Source organism: Tupaia chinensis, unplaced genomic scaffold (genome assembly GCF_000334495.1).
Source record: "Tupaia chinensis unplaced genomic scaffold, TupChi_1.0 Scaffold000272_1, whole genome shotgun sequence".
In the NCBI taxonomy this organism is placed as follows: Eukaryota; Metazoa; Chordata; class Mammalia; order Scandentia; family Tupaiidae; genus Tupaia; species Tupaia belangeri.
The window spans coordinates 132,177-154,040 of NW_006159754.1; the positions used below are offsets into that span (position 1 = coordinate 132,177).

A 21,864-nucleotide genomic window follows, 5' to 3' on the forward strand; every position below is an offset into this window, starting at 1 on the left:
AGTTATTACTTATGACTAAACATCTGAAAGATGCTGTCTTTAAAATGAACAAAATGAGGCTATTTTCTTCAAAGGAAAAAAATTGAGAATATTTGTTGTCAACAATAAAAACAGAATTTTCATTTAGAGTTAAAAATTAGAGTATTAAAAAAACTTGTATCTGATGATGTGAATGTAACCACTTCCAAAAATGTAAACGTTTTTCTAATAAGAACAGTGATAATATTAATAAGTGCAAAGTTTTTATATCATATAATGAAGCATATCATTAGTAGATCCACATAACTAAGTGAACCAATATTTTCTAAATGAGCAACACTTGTTAGAAAAATACACGTGGGTAAAACATCCATTCAATGTACAAGATGCACAAATGGATTCTAAAGGAACAGAGAACAAGAAGTTTACTGATATGATTTTAAGTCTCATATTGTTACTATTAACTTTTAGCAAATACTCGAATTTTGCTATAACATCAAAAAAGGAAATCTTCAATGATCTAAAACAACTATTTTATGTTAATAAAATAATACTAGTTGAATTTTTCTGTAGTATCAGAGAAATCTGCAATTATCTAGAAATTTATTAAAATACTCTTCTCTTTACAAGTACATATCTATGTGAGGATAAAATATTTTTAAATACTTCAACCAAAACATCACAATTCAGCTGTCACGTATACAGCTAAACATTAAACAGATATGCAAAAATGTAAACGCCAGTCCTCTCACCAAAATTCCTATTGTTTTGATATACTTTTTATTTAAAAACACGCTACGTATAATAAGTAATCCATTTGCCACCTCTTTTTTTTTAATTATTTTTTAAATATCTGATGCCTAATATAATAAAAACTAATAGGTGTAACTTACAAAAACGAAAGCTCTTTGGGATCCTCAATAATTTATAATATTAGAAAGGACTACTGAGATCAAAAAGTATAAAAACTGCTGGTGCAAGGAATTATAAAGACCTACTTAGTACCCCGAATATCACAGTTATTTGTGGCAGACGACATAATCTCAGGTAACATTACTGTCCTTACTTCTTTATGAAGAAAATCTACAAAAGATAGGTTACCCTGACTTTCAAAGAGCAAAGTAAATTAAGGAATGTATTTATATTGTTATAGCTACAAAATTATTTTATATATACTTCAATCAAACAAAAAGTCTAGTTTTATTTTAAGTGAAAATCGCAGAAAACTTTATTTTACATTGAAAGTAAAATCTGTTCCTTGGGGCCGGCAGGTAGCATGGAGGATAAAGGTGCTGGACTCTCACATGGCCAGCCGTGGTTCAAGTCCAGGATCTGGTGGCTTCCTTTCTCACTTCCCTCTCTCTCTGTCTCTGTCTCTCTCTCTGTCAAATTGGAAAATAATAAATTTTTTAAAGTTAAAATAAAATATAGTCCCAAACTGGCACCAACATATTCCTATCTCTTTTAACTTCAAAATTACTTTCTATAAAATCATTACAAAACAAGATTTTACTAACTGAAGAAAAAAAAATTAATTACCAATCCCATATCATCAGCTAAAATTCCTCCATGGACATTTTCAGGCCGATCTTTCTCAGAAAAATTCGTTATTGTGTTATAGTATAAGTCATTTCGCTGTTCCCAGAATGGTGGAAGTTCTTTACTATTTTCCCGAGAAACCATCCATGATAAAGCTTGTTTCTGATGTGGAAGTAATGGTGTTTCAATAGCCTATAAATAAAATGTCATAAAGAGAAATAAGAGTAAGCTTTATTTTTCACATGAACGTGAAAACAAGTTATGATTTTAAAAAATGTGTAGATTATCAACATACTTAAAAACATCAAGTAGTTTTAAATAGAAAATATTAAACTTAATACCTCAGCAGGTTCCATTTCTTGAGTTTTATCATCTTCTTTTAAATCTTCAAACAATTTGTCAAATTCTGTTTTAAGCTACAATAAATAGCAACAAGAAACACCATGAAACAAACCGATGAAGATAATTGTAGGGCCAGCTCCATAGTCTGTCAGCTAAGGAGCTAGATCCCACAAGGTCAACCATGTGGTTTGAATCTTAGCTCAGTGGCTTAGAAAACATGCCAGGCACATATGCACAGATGCTCAAAATCTTAACAGGATGGCAAAAGGAGAAGAAATTATGGCATGACTAGGCGCTACTGGGAGATGTTTTCTCCTCCTATTTAATGAGTGTATATATATCCTGACAATTTAAATATATAAATAAATAACTGTACTTAACTCAAAAGATTCCAAATTACTTAATTAACTAAGAGTCAAATGCCAAAGGCACATGAAATAGCTCTTTGACATACTTCCTTATTCATGAAGGTAGAATAAACAGATAAACTATATTATACTTGAAGGAATACAGAAAAGAGAGTCCTGGGTTTATGCTACAATATACTGCTACGTATTACAAAATACTATGATAGTTTCATTTCACGGTAATTTAGCTATTTAAATCAATTTAGTACAATTTTATAGCAATCTATATGTTATAATTATTTCTGCAAATGGTCACACAAAATCATAGCAACAGTAAGCAAAAAATCAGGCCAGGCCTAAAAAGTTAGGAAAGGAAACCTGAAGTTTGAAGATGCTTAAGTCCTTCTTATAAAAAGCAAGAAGAGTAAGTTAACTATAATTAGAAGATAAAAGGGCAAATACCAGTGTGTAGAGGCAATAAAAGTTTTAATGTTTATTTTTAAATTGATTTGCATTAATTTACATACTTTTTTCCAAACTAACTCAGCATAACTGTACTCTAGACTACAAACTGGACCAAGAAAGAACTAGGGTAATGTTAAAGATTTGCAGTTAATTTTTTAAGTATTACATTTGCAACCTTACTGATGGGAGAAAAGAGAAAGTTTCAAATTTCAATTGTGTGTCTTTTTTTTTAAATAACTACTTGGTCATCTTAAAATGTCAAATACAAAATATCCCAAACATATGGCCATGTGCATCATATCATCTTACCTATGCATGTTCATGCATGGACATATTCCTTATCACCATTTTCCCATAAGTATTGCAAATACATGTTCTATGTATTCTATAGTTCAATGGAACTTAATAAAATCCCTGAGGATTACTAATATTGGTATTACTAATATTGGTAATAACCCTATTCCTTTAAACACCAAACTTCGACATTAAAAATTTACTTTTAGATTACAAAATAAAAGAGAAGTACACCTGTTCAGTTGTCATCTGTACTGCAGCATGAACCGGCATACTATAGCTTGGCCCAGCTCTTCCAGAGCCCCAGGCACTTTCCAAAGTGAATCCAAAAGCTGTAATAGTTACAAATAAATAAATAAATAAATAACACCACCAAATGAAATAGGTTATCTTTTTATACTAAGTTGCATTAAAAATCCTATATTTAATTTTTTTATGCTCAATCCTAAATCATTCAAAAAACACATTATTAAGCACAATATGTGAACAAATTCTTAATCACCAAACAATAAAATAAATCCCTTTTCATTTCCTATTAGAAGATTCTTTTTGTCTGAAGCTTCTCAAGAAAGAATGCTTAAAATATCGATTTCAGATATTCCCACTGGGAGGAAATACATGAGTGTGTGTAAATTTATACTTATTTCAAAATAAAAACAAGGAAAAATTAGAGATTTCATCAAAATGACTATAAAAAGAAAGTTATAACCTGGAGATTTCAACACAAGTAAGTCTGGCCAATCAACCAAATTTGAACACATTTATTTAAATGTTTTACAACCCCGGCATCTTATAATATCAAAATAATGTAAAGTGAAACCCTAAACTTACTTTTTGGTGCAGGACCCAATTTAAATCCATGTTTCTTCAACTGATCTAAAACTGCTTTTCTATTGTCTTCTTTTCCCCATAAAGTCATATGCAGAGGCATGGTAAAGGCATTGTTAGCACCAAACGGGACTACCCTATTCGGGAGGGGAAAAAAAAAAGAAAATTAGGAGTGTTCATTTTTTTTTTTTTGACTTGTTAAGAATCTGTTAAATATTCTAGGTATGCCAAATTCTGTATCAAAGTAAAAGAAGAAGGACCTAGGTGGGCAGAACTTAGAAATAAAGAACAGGGAACAGAATAAGTAATAACCAGTTAGGAACAAAATTCCCAAAGAAAATGAAGATAGAATAAAGCAGTGTTAAGATACAAGGAAAGCCTATAAGCAAAAATGTAAGGTAAGTAAAGTAGCAAATTTAATAGAGAATAAGACTGCCTAACAGAATCACACTAAGGATAGTGATTCTGCTGAAAGGATGGGGAATAATTAGAGCTCTTTTTGATCCAGGACTCACTAAGTTTGTTTTAAATATCTGAAAAACTTGATGAATTCAAAAAAGGAGAGAACCAATAAAATGCGACATTCCTAAGCATTTGTTTTGTCTTCAAACTCATCTAGGTTAGGATATGAATATGTTAAACAGTAGGATAGAGTATCCTAAGTTATATAAATATTTATATTGAGATAATGTATATATATGCTTTAAAGAAAAAAAGTTAACCAAGAAGAAAGAGAATTTAAAAAAGAAAGTGGTGGTAGAAGTGGGAGAACATATTCTCCAACTAAAAAACAGTTACTACTCAGTTCCAGTCAACTATTACCAGGTAGAAATGGGAGATTCAGCATTGCCAGAACTTCCATTTGTAAACAGAAAATTTTTAGTTAATAAGTTTTATATTTAAGGAAAAAATTAATATTTGTAAAATATAGAGCATCTAGATATTTGAATATTGGACACAAATGAAAAAGTTTCAAAAACACTACAGAAAATAAAACTCACCTTAAAAAATAAGAAAGAAAATGAAACACATATATTTGATCAGTCTACCTGATAAAATCTGATTATTTACCACCTCTTGATTTAAATACTCGCAAACTCCTAAAGCTATGCACCAAAAGGCTTGAGGAGATGGAATTTATTTCCAAATATTTGAACCAAAGTCTATTTTTCTCCACAATGTATAACTCAATAGGAAAAGGAGAGGATGCTATTTGATGGCTGAGCTAATAATGGTAGAGGGAAATGAAAACATTTATTGAACACACACTAAGGGCATAATGATAACAGGTGTCAGCATAGTTGTACAGATTCTAAGAGGACGCTCTAACCAGTTTAAAGATGACAACTCGCAATTACTAAAACTAAACCCTAAAAGTACATTACCCTTCAACTTGTGCCAATTTGTTGTCCATGATATAGGCCAAAGCAGCTGCAAGATCTTTTTTTAAATGGCCAACCTGATTTCCATTCACATTGTTTACTTTAATCGCATTCTTATCATAGGGGTTATGAGGCTCTCGTTGTAAAGCAACCATTTCATTATTATTGACCTAATAAAAACAATAAACAAGTATTATAATGTACAAACAAAAGTTTATCTTAGTTTGAGATTTTCATTTTTTTCATACTACTGCCAAACAATGCACATTTTAAAAAGTATATTTTCTTGAACTAAAACTACAGAAATATTAAAGAATGTATTTCATAATAATTTCTTTATACTGCTTTTCTAAAATATTCATTGGGAAGTTAAAAAATACTTAGTATATAAATATGTAGTCAATCTAGCAGATTCACATTGTCTAAAATTTTCAACATCATAACTTTGGAAAAATAGCTAACCTTGATTAAATGCTTACTACACGCCAAGCTTTATTCTAAGTATACTGTATAGGTTGACTTCTTAAATCCTCACAACCCTACTGGTACATATTACTATTATCCCTTTCATGGCTGAAGAAATTAAAGCATAGGAAAGTTAAGAAACTTGACCAAGGTCACAGAGCTAATAAGTAACAGAATTAGGTTTTTAACCAAGGGAGGTTAGTTCTTGAGCCTGAATTCTCCAAACTATAAAGAAGGAAAAAGGCATTTATAATAAATCAGAAAAAAACTAAAATAAGAAAACACACTATGTGTTCAAACTTATGCCATTCTCTAGCTCAACTTGATTAAAAACTGTGTCAAGGTGATAAAAAAAATGACACAATAAGGTCTTTCAAAAATTCACTCCTCCATAAAAGGAACAAAAACAAAAAACCAGTGTGGGTCAGTCAGTGGCATAGTGGTTAAGACAGACGGAAGCCACAGGACCAAGTGCACAGTTCAAGTCCAAAACCCAGTGGCTTAAAAAACACTAGACACATGTATATGTGTGCCCAAAATCCTGAGAGGAGAATGGAGAAGGAATTGCAGTGTGGCCATCCTTCCCAAAGGGTGCTTTCTTGTTTCTCCCCCTTGGTCTTTCTGTCTCTCTCCAGCAAACACACATACCATGTAGCAACAAATTAAAGGGAAAAAAATAAAGCTGAATATTGGTGCTAGTTCCATGCATAGTACTCTAACTACACAGTAGTCTTTAAAACTAACAGCCTACTATTAGGTCATTGAAAAGTCATGATGCATTTTTGCATAGAAACAGAAAAACACGTCATGACTTTCCCAACAATCCAAATTAGTCTAGCAGTCACCAGAAGGAAAATTAAGTTATAGCTCTTTCAGATTCATTCATTTGAACTGTCTGATGGGTTCCTAAGCTCTCACCTCTCACTGAACTTAAGTCATTTAAACAAGCAGCACATGACGATGAAGTGTTCAAAGAGTGCCCCAACCCATACTTTCAGCACAGACTGACCAATAAGCTGAGTACAGACTCTAGTGCCTCACATAACAAAACACAGGAATACAGAATTACTTCAGGAAAGTCACCAACAAATACTAATTACCAAAATCAGTAACAAAAAGGACCTCAAAAAGACAGGAGAATCTGATCCCCAGAGTTGCCACATTATTTAAAATGTCCATTTTTTCAAGAAAAATGTACAAGCCATACAAAGAAATGAGAAAATGTGGCTTACCTAGGGAAGTAATCACTATAAACTGTCCTAAGTGACAATATACAACGAAGTAGGAAACGTTTTTTAAAAAATTGTATTTGTGATACAACACGTGCACATGCATGTGAGAGTGAAAGATAAGTCCTCTTCACAGGATCTGCGGATGTAACCCCGTAATTCCCTTCCTTAGCCTGTCAGACCTTGGACACTCATGGGTATGCCCAGGGTATTTCAGGCTGACTGGGCTCACCATATGAAATCTTGCTTCTCTAGAGCAAAATATTACTGCTGTGCCACAGAGTCAGTACTAGAAAATGAATTTAGACTCACCAAATTTGAAGATAGGTCAATTGAGACTATACAATCTGAGGAACAGAAAGAAAAAAGAATGGAAGAACATAAAGAGAGCCTCAGTGACCTGAGGCTTGACCTCATTATCAAGCACACCAACACATACTTAAGTAGTTTACCAGAAAGAAAGGGAAGGAGGCAGAACAAATTTGTGAACAAATTATGTCCAAAAATGTCCCAAGTTGATGAAACATTAATGTACATATTAAAAACTACAAACTCCGAGTAAGATGAACTCAGAGTTCTGTACCTGTATACACACACTTAACAATCAAACTGTCAACAAAAAGCAGCTCTTCGGAACAGCAAAAAAGAACCAATTCATCTCATACAAAAGATTCTCAAATAAGATTAACATCTGATTTCTCATCAGAAACTATGGAGGCCAAAAGGCAATGGGTAATTTTTTGCAGCACGGAAAGAAACAAAATTTATATGTGGCAAACCTACCCTTCAAAAATGGAGAAGTGAGACATTCCCAGAGAAACAAACAAAATTGATCACTAGCAGCCCTGACTATAAGAAATACTAAAGGAAGTTCTTTGGGCTGGAATTAAATGCAAAAGTAATTTAAATCCAAATGAAGAAATTAAGAGTACAGGTAAAGACAATGACAGGTAAAAAAACAATATGAATGTATTTCCATTTTTTTTCTATCTGACTTAAAAATATATAAACAATAATTACAAGCAGAAGACATGATTGTATACATAAAAGATCCAATGGTTTCCATGAAAAAATTCCTGGAAGTCATACATGAATACAGTAAAGCTGCAGGATACAAAATCAACATAAAGAAATCTACAGCATTTCTATATATGAACAACAGGCAGACTTAGATAGAATTGAAAAGTTATTCCATTTACCATAGCCACAAAAAGTATAAAATATTTAGGAATAAATCTAACCAAAGAAGTTAAAGACTTACACAAGAAAAAACTACAAGAAGCTAAAAAAAAAAAAAAAAAAAAAATTGAAAATGACACAAAAATGTGGAAGGACATCCCATGTTCCCGGATCGAAAGAATTAATATAATCAAAATGGCAATTCTACCCAAATTAATCTACATATTGAATGCAATCACAATCAAAGTACCAGACACATTCTTCACAGATCTAGAAAAGACAATCATAAAATTTGTCTGGAATCATAAAAGACCTCATATTGCCAAAGCAATCTTGCACAAGAAGAATGGAGTGGAGGGCATCTCATTCCCTGACCCAAAAATATACTACACAAAGCTGTGGCAATCAAAACAGCATGGTACTGGCACAGAAATAGACAGGTGGACCAATGGAACAGAATAGAGTCCCCAGAAATAAATTCCCAAACATACAGTCAACTGATTTTTGACAAGGGGTACCAGTCAATCCAGGGGGAAATGGTGCTGGAAAAACTGGATTTCCACCTGCAGAAAGATGAATCTGAACGCCTACCTCTCATCTTGACAAAAATCAACTCAAGGAAGATCAAAGATCTAAACCTAAGGACCTCAAACTATAAAACTGCTCCTGGAAAACACTGGGGAAACTCTGGGAGACAATGGGGTAGGCAAAGAATTCTTAAATAAGACCCCAAAGCATAGTCAATAACCCCCAAAATAGACAAGTGGGATTATTATCAGACGAAGAAGTTTCTGCATGGCAAAAGACACAGTAATCAGTGTGAATCGACAGCCCTCGGAATGGGAAAATATTTTTGTAAACTATGTGTCACATAAGGGACTGATAACCAGAATATACAAGGAACTCAAGCAGCTGTTTGAAAAAAGATGATCAACCTTATTAAAGGATGAGAGAATTAGTTGAAAAAACTACTCTCTAAGGATGACATACAAATAGCCAAAAGGCATATGAAAAAATGCTCAACATCCCTCATTGCAAGAGAAATGCAGATCAAAACAGCGAGATATCACCTAACCCCAGTCAGAATGACTAAGATTAAAAAAACAAAAGGATACGTGCTGGCAGGGGTGTGGTGAAAGGGGAACTCTCTTACACTGCTGGTGGGAACTATCATATGATCCAGTAATCCCACTCCTTGGCATCTACCCAAAGAACAGAAGAATTCTTAATCAGAAAAGTGCTTGCACATCGATGTTTATTGTGACACTATACACTATTCACAATTGCTAAGACATGGAGCCAACTCAAATGCCCATGAACAGATAATGGATTGAAAAACTGTGGCACATATACTCCATGGAATACTATTCAGCCATGAAAAACAACAACAACAACAACAAAACCCTGCTTTTGACAGAAAGTGGAAGAATATGGAAGATTTACTGCTGAGTGAAGCAAGCCAGGCTATGAAGGAGAGACATTGTATGTTTCCACTTAATATATACTGAGTGTCCGCACTCTATGACAGAAACTGATTGACTAAAAGATACACAGTAAATGGATGTGAATACCAGATACAGTGTGTAAAAAGTAGAGTTAGAGGAGGGACATTTAGAATAAAAACAGAGGCAAAGCATTAATGGGACAAAGAAATGTGGTATTAACTGTTGAAGATAATTTTATAGTTTTATCAGCTGAACTAGGGAGAAATGTTCACATGTTGGAATATTCACTTTGTAAGCTAAATGTGATTGAACGTATACAAAAGAAAATGAAATAAAAAAAAAAAAGTAGAGTTAGAGGAGGGACATTTAGAATAAAAACAGAGGCAAAGCATTAATGGGACAAAGAAATGTGGTATTAACTGTTGAAGATAATTTTATAGTTTTATCAGCTGAACTAGGGAGAAATGTTCACATGTTGGAATATTCACTTTGTAAGCTAAATGTGATTGAACGTATACAAAAGAAAATGAAATAAAAAAAATATTAAATTTATGTTGCTGGACTTAAGATGTATATATAAGGACGTAATTTAGGGCTGGTTCCATAGGACGGGTGTTAAGGGCCATGCATTGGGAGCCAGATCCTACATGGTCAACAATGGTTTGAACTCTGATCCCAGCAACTTGAAATACATGCTGGGCACATGTGCCTGTATGCCCCAAATTCTGACAGGCTCAATAAATGGAGGAAAAAGGGTTGACACATGACCACACTCCCGCACTAGGGCATGCTTTTTTTCTGTCTCTTGTGAGCATTCATGCCCTCAGGCAATTAAAAATAATAATAACTGTCATTTATTTCAAATAACAGTAATTACTAGTAAAATTACAAATAGAATACACATAGGATATAACACTGGAAGCTAAAAAAACAGAAAACATTGTCCCAGCAGCAATGCATATATTTTTTAAAAAAAGGAGGAAGACAAAAGTACTGACTCAAGTAGTACCTGAATTATGCTGAGTAAAAGCCAGAATTAAGATAGTACACTGCAGGGGCCAGCAGGTGGTATGGTGGTTAAGGATGCTGGACTCCCACGTGGTCAACCATGGTTTGAATCTCAGACCTGGCGGCTTGTTTCCTCACTTTCTCTCTCTGGTCAACTTAAAAATAAGTAAATAAGGGACCAGCAGTTAGTGTAATGACTATGTCGCTGGACTCCCACGTAGTCGACTGCGGTTCGAGTCCCAGACCTGGTGGCTTAAAACTCACGCCAGGTGCGTGTGCGTGCGTGCCCAAGATCCCGAGAAAAGCTCAGAAGTGAACATGAGAACAGGTAGATATGAAACAAAAACTAATAGATTTAGTAAAGAATTATATAGAACAAACAAAATCATTTCAAAAATAAAAACAAAAGTAGAATAACACGAGTGAATACATCTTGTAAAAAACATGGTACAAGAAATAAATGATCAAAAACAGAAAAGTGAAAGTGATAAAATGATTTTCAGAGGAAATAACAGATTTAAAGGTAGAGATCTCATAGAGAATGAAGTACCAGAAGAAAAAAAACAAGATTTAGAATAAAGCAAACATTTATTAATGTATTTGTTTATTATCAAGGGGCACGTGCACTCACCAGAGACAAGGAGAAAGTACTCACTAAGAGCCTTGGTCAAACTGCAATCACTTCTCCCTTTTTCCATCTCATCGGCATCTTTGACAGACACACACACACACACACACACACACGTACAAAAACACCTAGCGTGTTATTCAAGCCACCAGAGCTAGGATGTGAATCACGGTTTGCAATGTGGCAGCTTGCTCCTTTAACTGCTAGGCTATGTGGCCAGCCCTAAAGCAAACATTTGAAACTATTACAGAAAATTAGTGAAACTAGAAGAAAACGAATTTACAGATAGTCAACACTAAGACATACACAGATGAAACTATTAGGAAAGTTTCAAGATAGGAAAAATACCTTTTTACTCAATCAGACAAAAAAATTCTAATCCACTTAAGTGGAAGAAAAAGTAATATTGGCATCAGAATTCTTTCTAACAACATTTTATGCAATATTAGGATATGGAGAGAAAATAAGAATCAAGGACTTTACATTAGGCCAAACTGCCCTTTGACTATAAAATGTCATCACAATTATGGGCATATAGAAACTCAGAAAATACTGCTCCCTCCTAAGTAATCTCCTAGACAACACATTTCGAACGGTCAAAATAATTTGAGAAGCTCCAAAATAAAGAAAATATGAGAGAATGAAAGACTAGAAAAATATGGGACATGGAATTCTTTTCCAAGGAAACTCCTGCATCAAAAAACCAAAAACAAAAAAATTTGACAAGTTTCAACACAGAAAAGTATGGAAGAACTAACAAATCTAGAATATTCTACAAAAATTGACCTTTTTTTGCAACAAATCAAATGACACAATGACATGAAAAAAAGTATGTATAAAGAGGGAGGAGATCTGGCGGTTCTTATACACTTATGAGCCATAATAATCAAAGACAATGTATAAATGTTATTTTGATCCTGATTCAATATAATCAATCATAAAGACATTTAAAAATAATCAAGAAGATCAAACTATAAATTAGTTATTAGATACAGTAAAAAAGTATTAATTTTAAGTATAAAAATGACATATAAGAAAAATGTCTATTTTTCAGAGATACATACTGAATTATATAAATGTAATTTATGTAATTGGGATTTGTTTTAGTACAAAAGGACAAAACAAAAAAAGGGATGAAGTACGAGCAAAAAAACTTTTAACTGTTAAAGCTGATTCATGGGTATGTAAAAATTTTCCATACTATTCTACTTTTATGTATGTTTGAAATTTTTCATAAGATATTAGAGGTTTACAAAGATAACTACTGACCACAGAAAATTATGTATTCTCAATCTATCTCTCATACACACAAACACAATGGAAAAAATAGAGCTAGACAATGATAAACACAGGAAGAAAAGGCGGGAAATAGTCGTTTTTGTGGTTTTTTTTTTTTTTTAGAGTCAAGGTCTCACTAAGTTACCCTGGCAAGCATCCAACTCCTGTTCTCCTAATCCAACATCCTTGAGTAGCTGAGAATACAGGTGCAAACTACTGTGTATAACTTGGAGACAGTCTTATTATCAAAAAAAAGGAACCAAAAACAGACATTCCTTTACCTTATAGGATTATAGGAGCTAATCTTCCTAAATAAAAAATATCGGGGCTAGCAGGTAGTGTGGTGGTTGTTGCTAGACTCCCACATGGCTGACTGTGGTTCAAGTACCGGAACTGGCAACTTGCTTTCTCACTTTCACTCCTCCCCTTCTTTCTCTGTCTTCCCCTGGTGAATGTACATGCCCTATAGCTAACTCAAAAAATAATAATAATTAAATTAAACTAAAAATTCTTTAAAAAAAAAAAAATTAAAGTACAGAAATGTCCTGAGAGGGAGTAGAGAAAGCATTGGACTTGGAAGTCATTTCCCAAATTTACCACATACTACCTGAGCATTTTACAGTATCTGTTCATTTTGGGCAAATCTTTTAACTTTTGGGAGCTTTAGTTCCTCAGTTATACAAACATGGTAAAAGATTTCCTATCTACCACTTATCAAATGACACTGCAGGCAAAAAAGGCTTTGTATATTGTAAACATGATAAAAATGTAAAAGTGTATTAGTCAAAATAATTGAAGCATTTGTAATCTCTTGAATACGTATATTTCAATTACTTAAAAAAATAAATACTAAGTGTACATATCGCCTAAAATTCTTATTTTCTAGATTAACACCATAATATTTTACAATTTAGCTTAGCAACTACTGTTATACTCACTACTCCAGTGTAATAGCGTAGTCCAACCACGTGACCTCTCAGTGTTCCAAATAAAACTGAATCTAGTTCTTCATCACTAGTTAGGAAGTCATCTGGAGGGATAATATCTTGGAATTCAAACCGTGGAAAGAAAGTTGGATATGAGAGGCGTGGAAAATTTCCACTGGTTCCATACTGGACAGTCTGCAAGTATTTCCAAACAGGGTCCCTATTTAAAAAGGAACAGAAAAAAAAACACAAAAAAATATATAAACTTTAACCAAATATTTCTCAAAGTATTTAGTGCTCAACGGTTATCTCAAACTTTATTTTAGCAAATGAAATCTTAGGAGGTAATCAGCATCATCTATTGGTCTGGCTAAAGCAGAACTGCAGTATGTGGAAAAGGCTTCCAGAAACCCTACCTGTTCAACAGTGGCTCTTCTATACCTCCAGGTATTCAAAATGAAAAATCCAGCAAGTGTTCCCAAATCTTTCTTTACTGAAAATCATCTATTTAAATTGAAACGTATGTGATGTCTTTAATTACAATTATATGCCAAAATCTCAATGGGGACTAAGAAGAGATTTGCAAAAATAACACCTTTATATGAAGCCGTTTCCAATTTTTCGGTGAACACGTTCAGCACTTTAATGCCCTTCCGAACAAGAACATGTGTTTTATTTATATTATTCAGGTATCAAAAACTACACCATCATGAGCAATTTACGCCAACTCCATCCCTAACTCATTCCTCGCTGGTTTGACGGTCATCCCAATCCCTTTATGGACAACTGTTTCCTAAGTGGCCATGAGCGGATTTGGACACTAGAAATTGAGAGGAAGTCTGCGGTGACTCTCACGAAGTTGCCATTCTCTTAAGAACAGGTAGTCTCTATTTATCCTGCGCTTTCTGTGCTCGTCGCCTAAACCTTTTCCAGCAAGTCTGCAAACCCTCGTACGCATTTACGCGTCTGTACAAGAACATAAAAACTATCAACTTCTTAGGGGCGAGGGCTGTCTTACTCGGCTCTATTGCAAGTGCGATGTCTACCACAGAGTGGGTATCTAAGGGATGTTTCGTCGAATAAAGCCCTGGCCGTGAGACGTGCCCCCCCATCCCAGTCCGTGACAGAGATTTCCCAAGGCCCTGGCACGAGACTCCTCTGAGGAATCGCTCCTCGCCAGTCAAGACAATGCGTTTATTCCTCCCGCGGGCACACGAGCGACCAGCAGAAAGGACACGAGCTGCACAGATCACACCAGGAAGGCGGGGAAGGTCAGGTTCATCTGGGGACGCCGCCAAGCCGTTAGCCCAAGCGCCCCACCCCCTCGGCCCCCTTCACCTTTTAAACATCCAGGACATGGCGTTGACTGGAAAGACGAGGGAACGCCTGAGCGTCCCGGGATTGTTCTTGTGCCGCCTCGATATGCCTCCTTCAAGGCCCCGCAGCCTAAGAGCCGGGCCGGAGCAAGAGCGCAGAACCTAAGTGAGACGCCGCGAGCCCAGTCAGACGACGACGCGCTCTTCTTCTAGCAACAATCTGAGAGCCCGGCTACGCTATGTGACTGGCACTAGGAACGTCCAATCCCGAGGAGAAGCCTGCGGAGACGAGCCAATCAGGAGACGAAAGGGAGGGTAACTCCGCCCCGCGCTGCGATTCAAAGACGGCGGGGGGTCCCCGCGCTAGGGCGGTTCCATCCGGGTTCTTCCCCGCCCCCAAGGCGGGCGCGCGGGAAAGCCACGCGGCCGCGAGAGCACGACTACGGTGCCAGTAGTGTCGGCGTTTTCTTTTTGATTTTCTGCCTAGGACAGAGGGAGCCGACCATTTTCCGCTATTTCCCCAAAGTCCTAGGAGGCAGCCTTGTTCTTCGGGCCCTTCCTCACCCTGTCTCTCATTTTCTCGTCATGTGATGTGACTGACACCTAGTAGGGAGAAGGCTCCAGGATTTAGGCGACCTGGAGCTTCCAGAGTCACTGTACTTCCCTTGTGCTGAAATTGGGGACTTAGGCCCTACATTTTCATTTTAAGCCTCACTAGCATCTCTATAGGTCACACCGAATCATAAAACCTTAATTGGAATTTGATTATAGAGTCTCCCTATCACCTCTTTTGGTGGTTTTTAAGGAAAATGTTCATTTCTGAGCACCACAAAATGAATAACGCTGTGGGCGACTGCTGGAAGTGGTGGGCGGGGCTCGCTTCCTGATTGGCACACGGTGCCCAGGCCAAGGAGGGAAGCTCATCCGCGGGGATCCGCCGCGGGCGCTCCAACGCATTCTGTGAGTTGACATGAAGGAGCCTTTGGCCTTGGGACAGTGGCCACCAATGAGGCCTGGCGGGGCTGGTCCTTGTGCCTTGGGGCTCTGAGAGGAGCCTGGGGCAGCAGCGCACAGGCATAGTAAGCTGCTGGTGGCAGCTGCTGGTGGCGCTGGAGTGCGGGTACAGCCCTGTGCAAGGTCAGAAGGGCATTTCCGACAAAGGAAATGTAGTTGTAAATATAATAGATATTGATACTTGCCTTCACATAGTGGTCCACTTTACACTCCTCTCTGCAGAGTATGAGAGGTGGTAAAACAGTTTTTTGGTTTTTGCCTTAGGGCACATGGGCTTCTGGGAGAGAGAGACAGAGACAGTGAGAGGGAAAGTGAGAAGTCACCCTCCCTTCTGCCCCCAGAGCCACATAGCAATCCCTTTTCATCCATTCTCCTCCTGGGATCTTGGGCACACAAACACACAGGCCCTGTGTGATTTTTTTTCTTTCCTTTTTTTTTTGGAGAGAAATTTTTGCTGTAGGGTACGTGTGTTTGCCAGAGAGACAGAAAGCAGGTAATCACCCACACACACACACACACACACACACACACACCCGGAAGAAATAGCCATATTGGCAGTCCCTTGTCCTCCATTATCCTCTCAGGATTTTGGGTACACACCCACATGCCCCTGGCATGAGTTTTAAGCAGCTGAGTCTGGGACTTGAACCATAGGTCGACGTGGGAGTAACCATGACATCATCTGCTGTTCCCACACCCAGCATGATTTTAAACCACTGGGTCTGGGACTAGGACCAGAGTCTACCGTGTGGGAGTTCAACGACGAATCTCTACACCATCTGCTGGTCCCATAAAAATTTTTCAGTAAGTGATTGTTCAGGATAGGCTTCCTGTCCAGACCACTGGAACCCAAATGGCCAATCTGCATTCAGAATCTTCAGAATCCCACCCCAGCAGCTTGACAGAAATCTAGATGTGTGTGCTCAAAATCTCTGCAGGAGGTAGAAATGGAGAAGGGCTAGCCTGTGACTATGCCTCTCTTGGGTGGGTGGGTGGGAAGGGGTGCTTCTACTCCCATGATCCCTCCACTGTGTGTGTATGGGTATCTGGAAAAAAGAAAAAGCAAGAAAAATAAGCATAGCTGCAGCAGCATTTGTTCACTATTGGATCCATACCTTGGTGCAGCAGTAGTGTGCTGTTCTGTGCACTGCTGACCCACATGGCAAGTTCCGGGCTCTGACCTGCATAACTCCCCTGCATAGCCAAGGTTTTCATGTGAACATGATCAGGTTGGATGACTCTGGAGGTGGACTATAACATGGGGACCCTATTGGGGGGTGCCTGGCTCTCTTGTCTCTCTTGCTCATGGAAAAGATAAATAGACTTTAAGAATATTGATAGCAATGTTAAGTAAACTACGTTGATCTGTAGCCATGAACGAGCGATGGAAAAGAGCAATGGAATTTGAAGCAATTTTTACTTCCTTTGACAAACAGAAGGAAGTTGATGAAAAAAATGAAAAAATGGCATTCAAATTACTTTGATCATTTTATTAATACTTTATTTCTTGAAGCATTATGGGCAAATGGCAATGCAGGTAAAGTTTTAGTGTGGCATATTCTGTATAAATTCTTGAGAAATATGCCAGAAATGCACAGAGTGTTTTTGGTACAAAATGAAGCCATGCTCATTGGACTGAAAAATAACATTTGAAATGTGGAAAATGTTACTCTTTCAAGACTTAAAGTCTATGAATAACTATCCCATGGCTAAAGAGTAGTATGAATGAAGTAAACATTGCCATTTAAAGTTGACACCTTATTCCATATTATATCCCAGAACCAGCACTGAATTTGAACATTCTTTCATTTAATCATTTTTTTATTCTTTTTTTCTAAACAATCAGTGCAATTTGTTCTAGTTGAGCTAAAATGTTTCAACAATTAGAAATTCACGACTATCACTATAGATGTTTGCTGAAAAAGGAATATTTGTAACTAGAAAAAGAACTGCGGCACCAGCAGTTAGCGTAATGGCTATGTTGCTGAACTCCCATGCAGTCAACTGCAGTTCAAGTCCCTGAACTGATGGCTTAAAACTCATGCTGGGTGCGTGTGCGTGTGTGCCCAAGATCCCAAGAGGAGAATGGAGGAGAAGGGATTGTGGTGTGGCCATCCCCCCTGGGGGGTGATTTTTTCCTTTCTGTCTCTCTGGCGAGCACATGCGCCTTATAGCAGAAACCTCTCAAAAAAAAAAAAAAAAAAGAACTGCAAGATGACTTGTATGGTTGGCCTGATGATAAGGAAAGTATGGCAGAAAAAGAGAATGGTGGGAGAGATAAGGGCCAGATTACTTAGAAATTCATGGTGTATGATAAAGTTTGTATTTGATTTTAAGTGCAAATGGAAAGCCATTTACTGTTTAAGCAAGAGAAAAATTATCTGATTTAGATTTTTAAAAATTCATTCTGCCAGCTTTGTAGAGAATAAATGACTAGAAACAAGAATAGAACCAATTAATAATTAGGAAACTACTGTGTACAGGTAAGAGATGATGGTGGATTGAAATGAGGAGGTGATGAAGCTAGAGAACTAACAGGTATACTGATAGATTTGGGTATGGGTGACGAGGAAGGGGAAGAAATCCAAAATTCCTCAGCCGTGAAGCTCCCAGTCACACAAACACTTTCTCATCTGCTACCCTCCCACCCCCCCACACCCTTTATGCAAATTAACCATGTGACTTCCCTGTTTGATTTGGTGAGCATGAACTACAAAAACAGCATGTGTTCTATTTATAAATCTGTCCCCTCCTTCTCACTGGAGCTTCTTATTTCCTGTTCCTTCCCAACCTACCCTGCCTGCTATGGGTTGGATAATGGTTTATCACCCAAAGCTCCATGTTTTAGAATTTGGTTCTTAGTGTAATGACAGTGGGATGTAATGAGACCTCTCAGAGGTGAGGCTTACTGGGCAGTGATTGCCTTGAGAGTCCAGCTCTCCTGAGAAGTGATTTGTTCCTGAAAGAGTGAGTTATTATAAAAGGAAAATGGCTGCCCCCAGCTCAAGCTCAGTCTCTCTGCATGTGCCTGCCATCCTCTCTGCTTCCATAAGCCATGTTGTGACACAGGCCAGCTCAATGCTGGCCCCACACCTTAGACCTTCCAGCCACCAGAATCATGAGCCAAATAAATCTCTATCTTTAAAATCACAGATATTTATGTTAGTAATACAATACCAGCTAAGTTACTGCATACATTGGCCTTCACTAGTTTTTCTGAAACCTGTATTTTCACATATAAATTATAAGGCCATTATCACATCTAATGATTAATAATAAATAAATCTTTAGTACCTTCTAAGAACTAAATCATAGTCAAATTTTCAAAATTGTCTCAAAAAATGATTTTACAGTTTATTTGCAAGAAGGAATTTCAAAATCTTAGGGGTGGGACTTTTAAGAATCCGAATATGCAAAAATCTGACTTCAATACAAAAACTTCAAAGTTTATATCATAACTAATAGAATCTCAAAAAAAGCATAAAGATGTAAGAGCTTACTTGTTGGCTTGCTTTTTTCACCAAAAATGAAATAAAGTTCAGTGGAGTAGGAGAATGTTTCAGGAATAACACATAGGAGGGGCCTGCAATGCTATCACACTGGGCTAAGGCACAAAGAGAGGTGTGATGGCCTGAAAAAGTTTCTGGAGATGGCATAAGAAAAGGAAAATGGGACCAGCAGATGGCGTAGTGGTTACATCATTGGACTCCCTCATGGCAGACCATGAGTCCGGTCTTGGACCCTGTGACTTTAAAATCATGCCAGGCACATGTACATGCATGCACAGGATCCCAGAAGGAGAATGGAGGAGAAGGGATTGCAATGTGGCCATCCCCCAGGGGGTAACTTCCCACTTTATCTCCCACTGTTTCTCTCTCTCTCTCTCTCTCTCTCTCTCTCTTGCGCGCACGCGCATGCATGCACACACGGTCACACGTGTCCTAAAGCAAAACAAACAAACAAAAAACTCTAAAAAAAGGAAAAAGAAAGAAGGAGAAGAGAAGAAAAGAGGGCTCTGTCACATTTCCGAGACAGTAACTACGGATTCTACAGATCTTAGAAACCAGAGCTGTAAGAGAGCAAATGTGAGAGAGGTGGCTCTGTTAAGGGGCCAAGTGCAACCTTATGAGGTCCCCATTGAGTCTCTGATACTGTAAAGGCTGAAGACCATCAGATCACAGTTCAAGTAAGCCAAGGGAAGAGGTGGTCCCTAACAAAGAAGTGGGATGAGTTGTATCAGCAATAAGTGCCTGCAGAGGATGAATGGAATCCAGACATACCCTCTGGAAAGGAAGAGGAAGGGACCTACATTTTAAACCTGAATGTAAATGTAATCGTCCAACAGAATTACCCAATAGTCAAAGTAAACTCCCCTCCATTAGGCAGACTGAAAGTTTAAAACAAGTTTAGTTCAATAAAGACAAATAAAGTTTTACTTTTGAAACTGGTGTTGATGGTCAAAATTTATACATGCTGTGTGTCCACACACACACATATATCAATGAATTTGCATCTAGATATTTATGAGATACTTCTAGCTTTTTGAATTAGCATTTTCATTTTCTTCTTTTTATTTATATGGATATCAAATATATATTGCTTTTTTGCCATAAGAAAATAAGATTTAAAATACATTATAATAAAAAATTATGAATTGTTTTTAAACTAATTTTAGACCTATAGGAAAGTTGAAAATTAGTACAAAATTTTTCTTGTATATCTTTCTTCACTTTTTTGTTTTGTTTTGTTTTTAAGTTTTTGCCATAGGACACCAGAGGGAGAAAGAAATAGAAAGAAGGAAAGAGAGAAATCACTCCCCCAGGAGGATGGCAACTGTGCAATCCCTTCACACACACACACTCATCATGATTTTCAAGCCGCCAAGTCTGGGGCTTGAACCATGATCAACCATGTGGGAATCCAGTACCTTAACCACCATGCTCCCTGCTGGCCCTTTCTGCACTTATTTTAAAACCATATATAACCATGGTACAATGATCAAAACCAGGAAAAAAGCATTGATACAATACTACTTCAGAGCCATTGTAGAAATAACTGAAGACAACAACACAGAGGAAATGATAGAAAATAAAAAATATCTTGTGACTTAATTATTTACAACTAAATGTTCTTCCATGTAATCAAGTGTCTACAGAATTTAGGGCAGAATTCTGAGTAAAAGCAAAGTTGATAGGGTAGAAGACATGATGTAAAATTAATGACAAGTAAAATTCTTGTTAATTACATAACAAATATATCAAGTGTCTGACCTGAAGTAACCACTCAATAAATGCTCTTATTATCATTACTATTATTGTTGCAATACAGTTATTGTCTAATGAGTCATCTAACACACAACAAGGAATATGGTTGATTGAGGAAAATTTCCTGATTGAGGTTCAATCAGCAGGGTTGTTCATAAATACCAGAATAACACTGTTTCCAGAAGCCAGTCATTTTCCCAGATGGATGTCCTTGAAGTTGGCTGAATTGTTTCATCAAGGAGCAGGAGGCACTCCAGTCTCAACTCCTGCCCTGAGAAATTCGTGGTGTTCCAGATTCCACAGCCCTTTCCCAGGAGATAATTGTTTCCTCCTCCTTTAGGCCTTGGCTCACTAAATGCTCTGATACGGTCCAACTCCAGAGTTGCTGAGACATCGGCCTTCCTGAAATTTGTCCCTTCCTTTGTTTCCTGCCCAGGGACCTTGTATCAGCTTCAAGGAAGCACAACTGTGGAATTATTTAGTGTTTCTATCATGACCATGTCCCAAGTTATCCTTTAATTTTAATGAATACTGCAAAAATTGATGAGCATTTTCTGCCTCCTTTATGACTAGAAAATTAAAAAACTAAAACTTCAACTCCAAATGCACTTTAGATAAAATGTTTAAAATATTAATTTTTTTAACTACAAAATTAGATTGCCTTAGTAAATAACTTTTGTTTTCATTTTGTTTTGTTTTTAAGGTTTTTGCCATAGGGCACGTGTTAAACACAGAGAAAGATTGTGAAAGGAAAAATGAGAAATCACCCCCAACTCCAGGGAGATGAACATACCACAATCCCTTCTCATCCATTCTCCTCCTAGGATTTTGGGCATGTACACACATGCACTTGGAGTGAGTCTTAAGTTGCCACATCCGGAACTCAGACCATAGTTGGTCATGTGGGAGCCCAGCACCTTAACCACGACACTACCT

The 21,864-nt window shown here is 36.9% G+C and overlaps 1 protein-coding gene across 4 annotated transcripts in view; it reads right to left on the reverse strand.

The window, feature by feature from the left end:
• Positions 1-14,893, reverse strand: part of HLTF (helicase like transcription factor) — a 55,920-nt gene extending 41,027 nt beyond the window's left edge. For all 4 annotated transcript variants that reach the window (XM_006149713.3, XM_014588280.2, XM_006149712.3 and 1 more), the window contains exons 1-7: positions 14,673-14,893; positions 13,347-13,554; positions 5,180-5,346; positions 3,798-3,931; positions 3,201-3,298; positions 1,860-1,934; positions 1,519-1,710 (exon numbers count right to left, since the gene is read on the reverse strand). In XM_006149713.3, coding sequence (XP_006149775.1) covers positions 1,519-1,710; positions 1,860-1,934; positions 3,201-3,298; positions 3,798-3,931; positions 5,180-5,346; positions 13,347-13,554; positions 14,673-14,692 — 894 coding nt within the window. In that variant the 5' untranslated portion in view covers positions 14,693-14,893. The remainder of the gene's footprint in view (positions 1-1,518; positions 1,711-1,859; positions 1,935-3,200; positions 3,299-3,797; positions 3,932-5,179; positions 5,347-13,346; positions 13,555-14,672) is intronic.
• Positions 14,894-21,864: the final 6,971 nt, after the last annotated feature.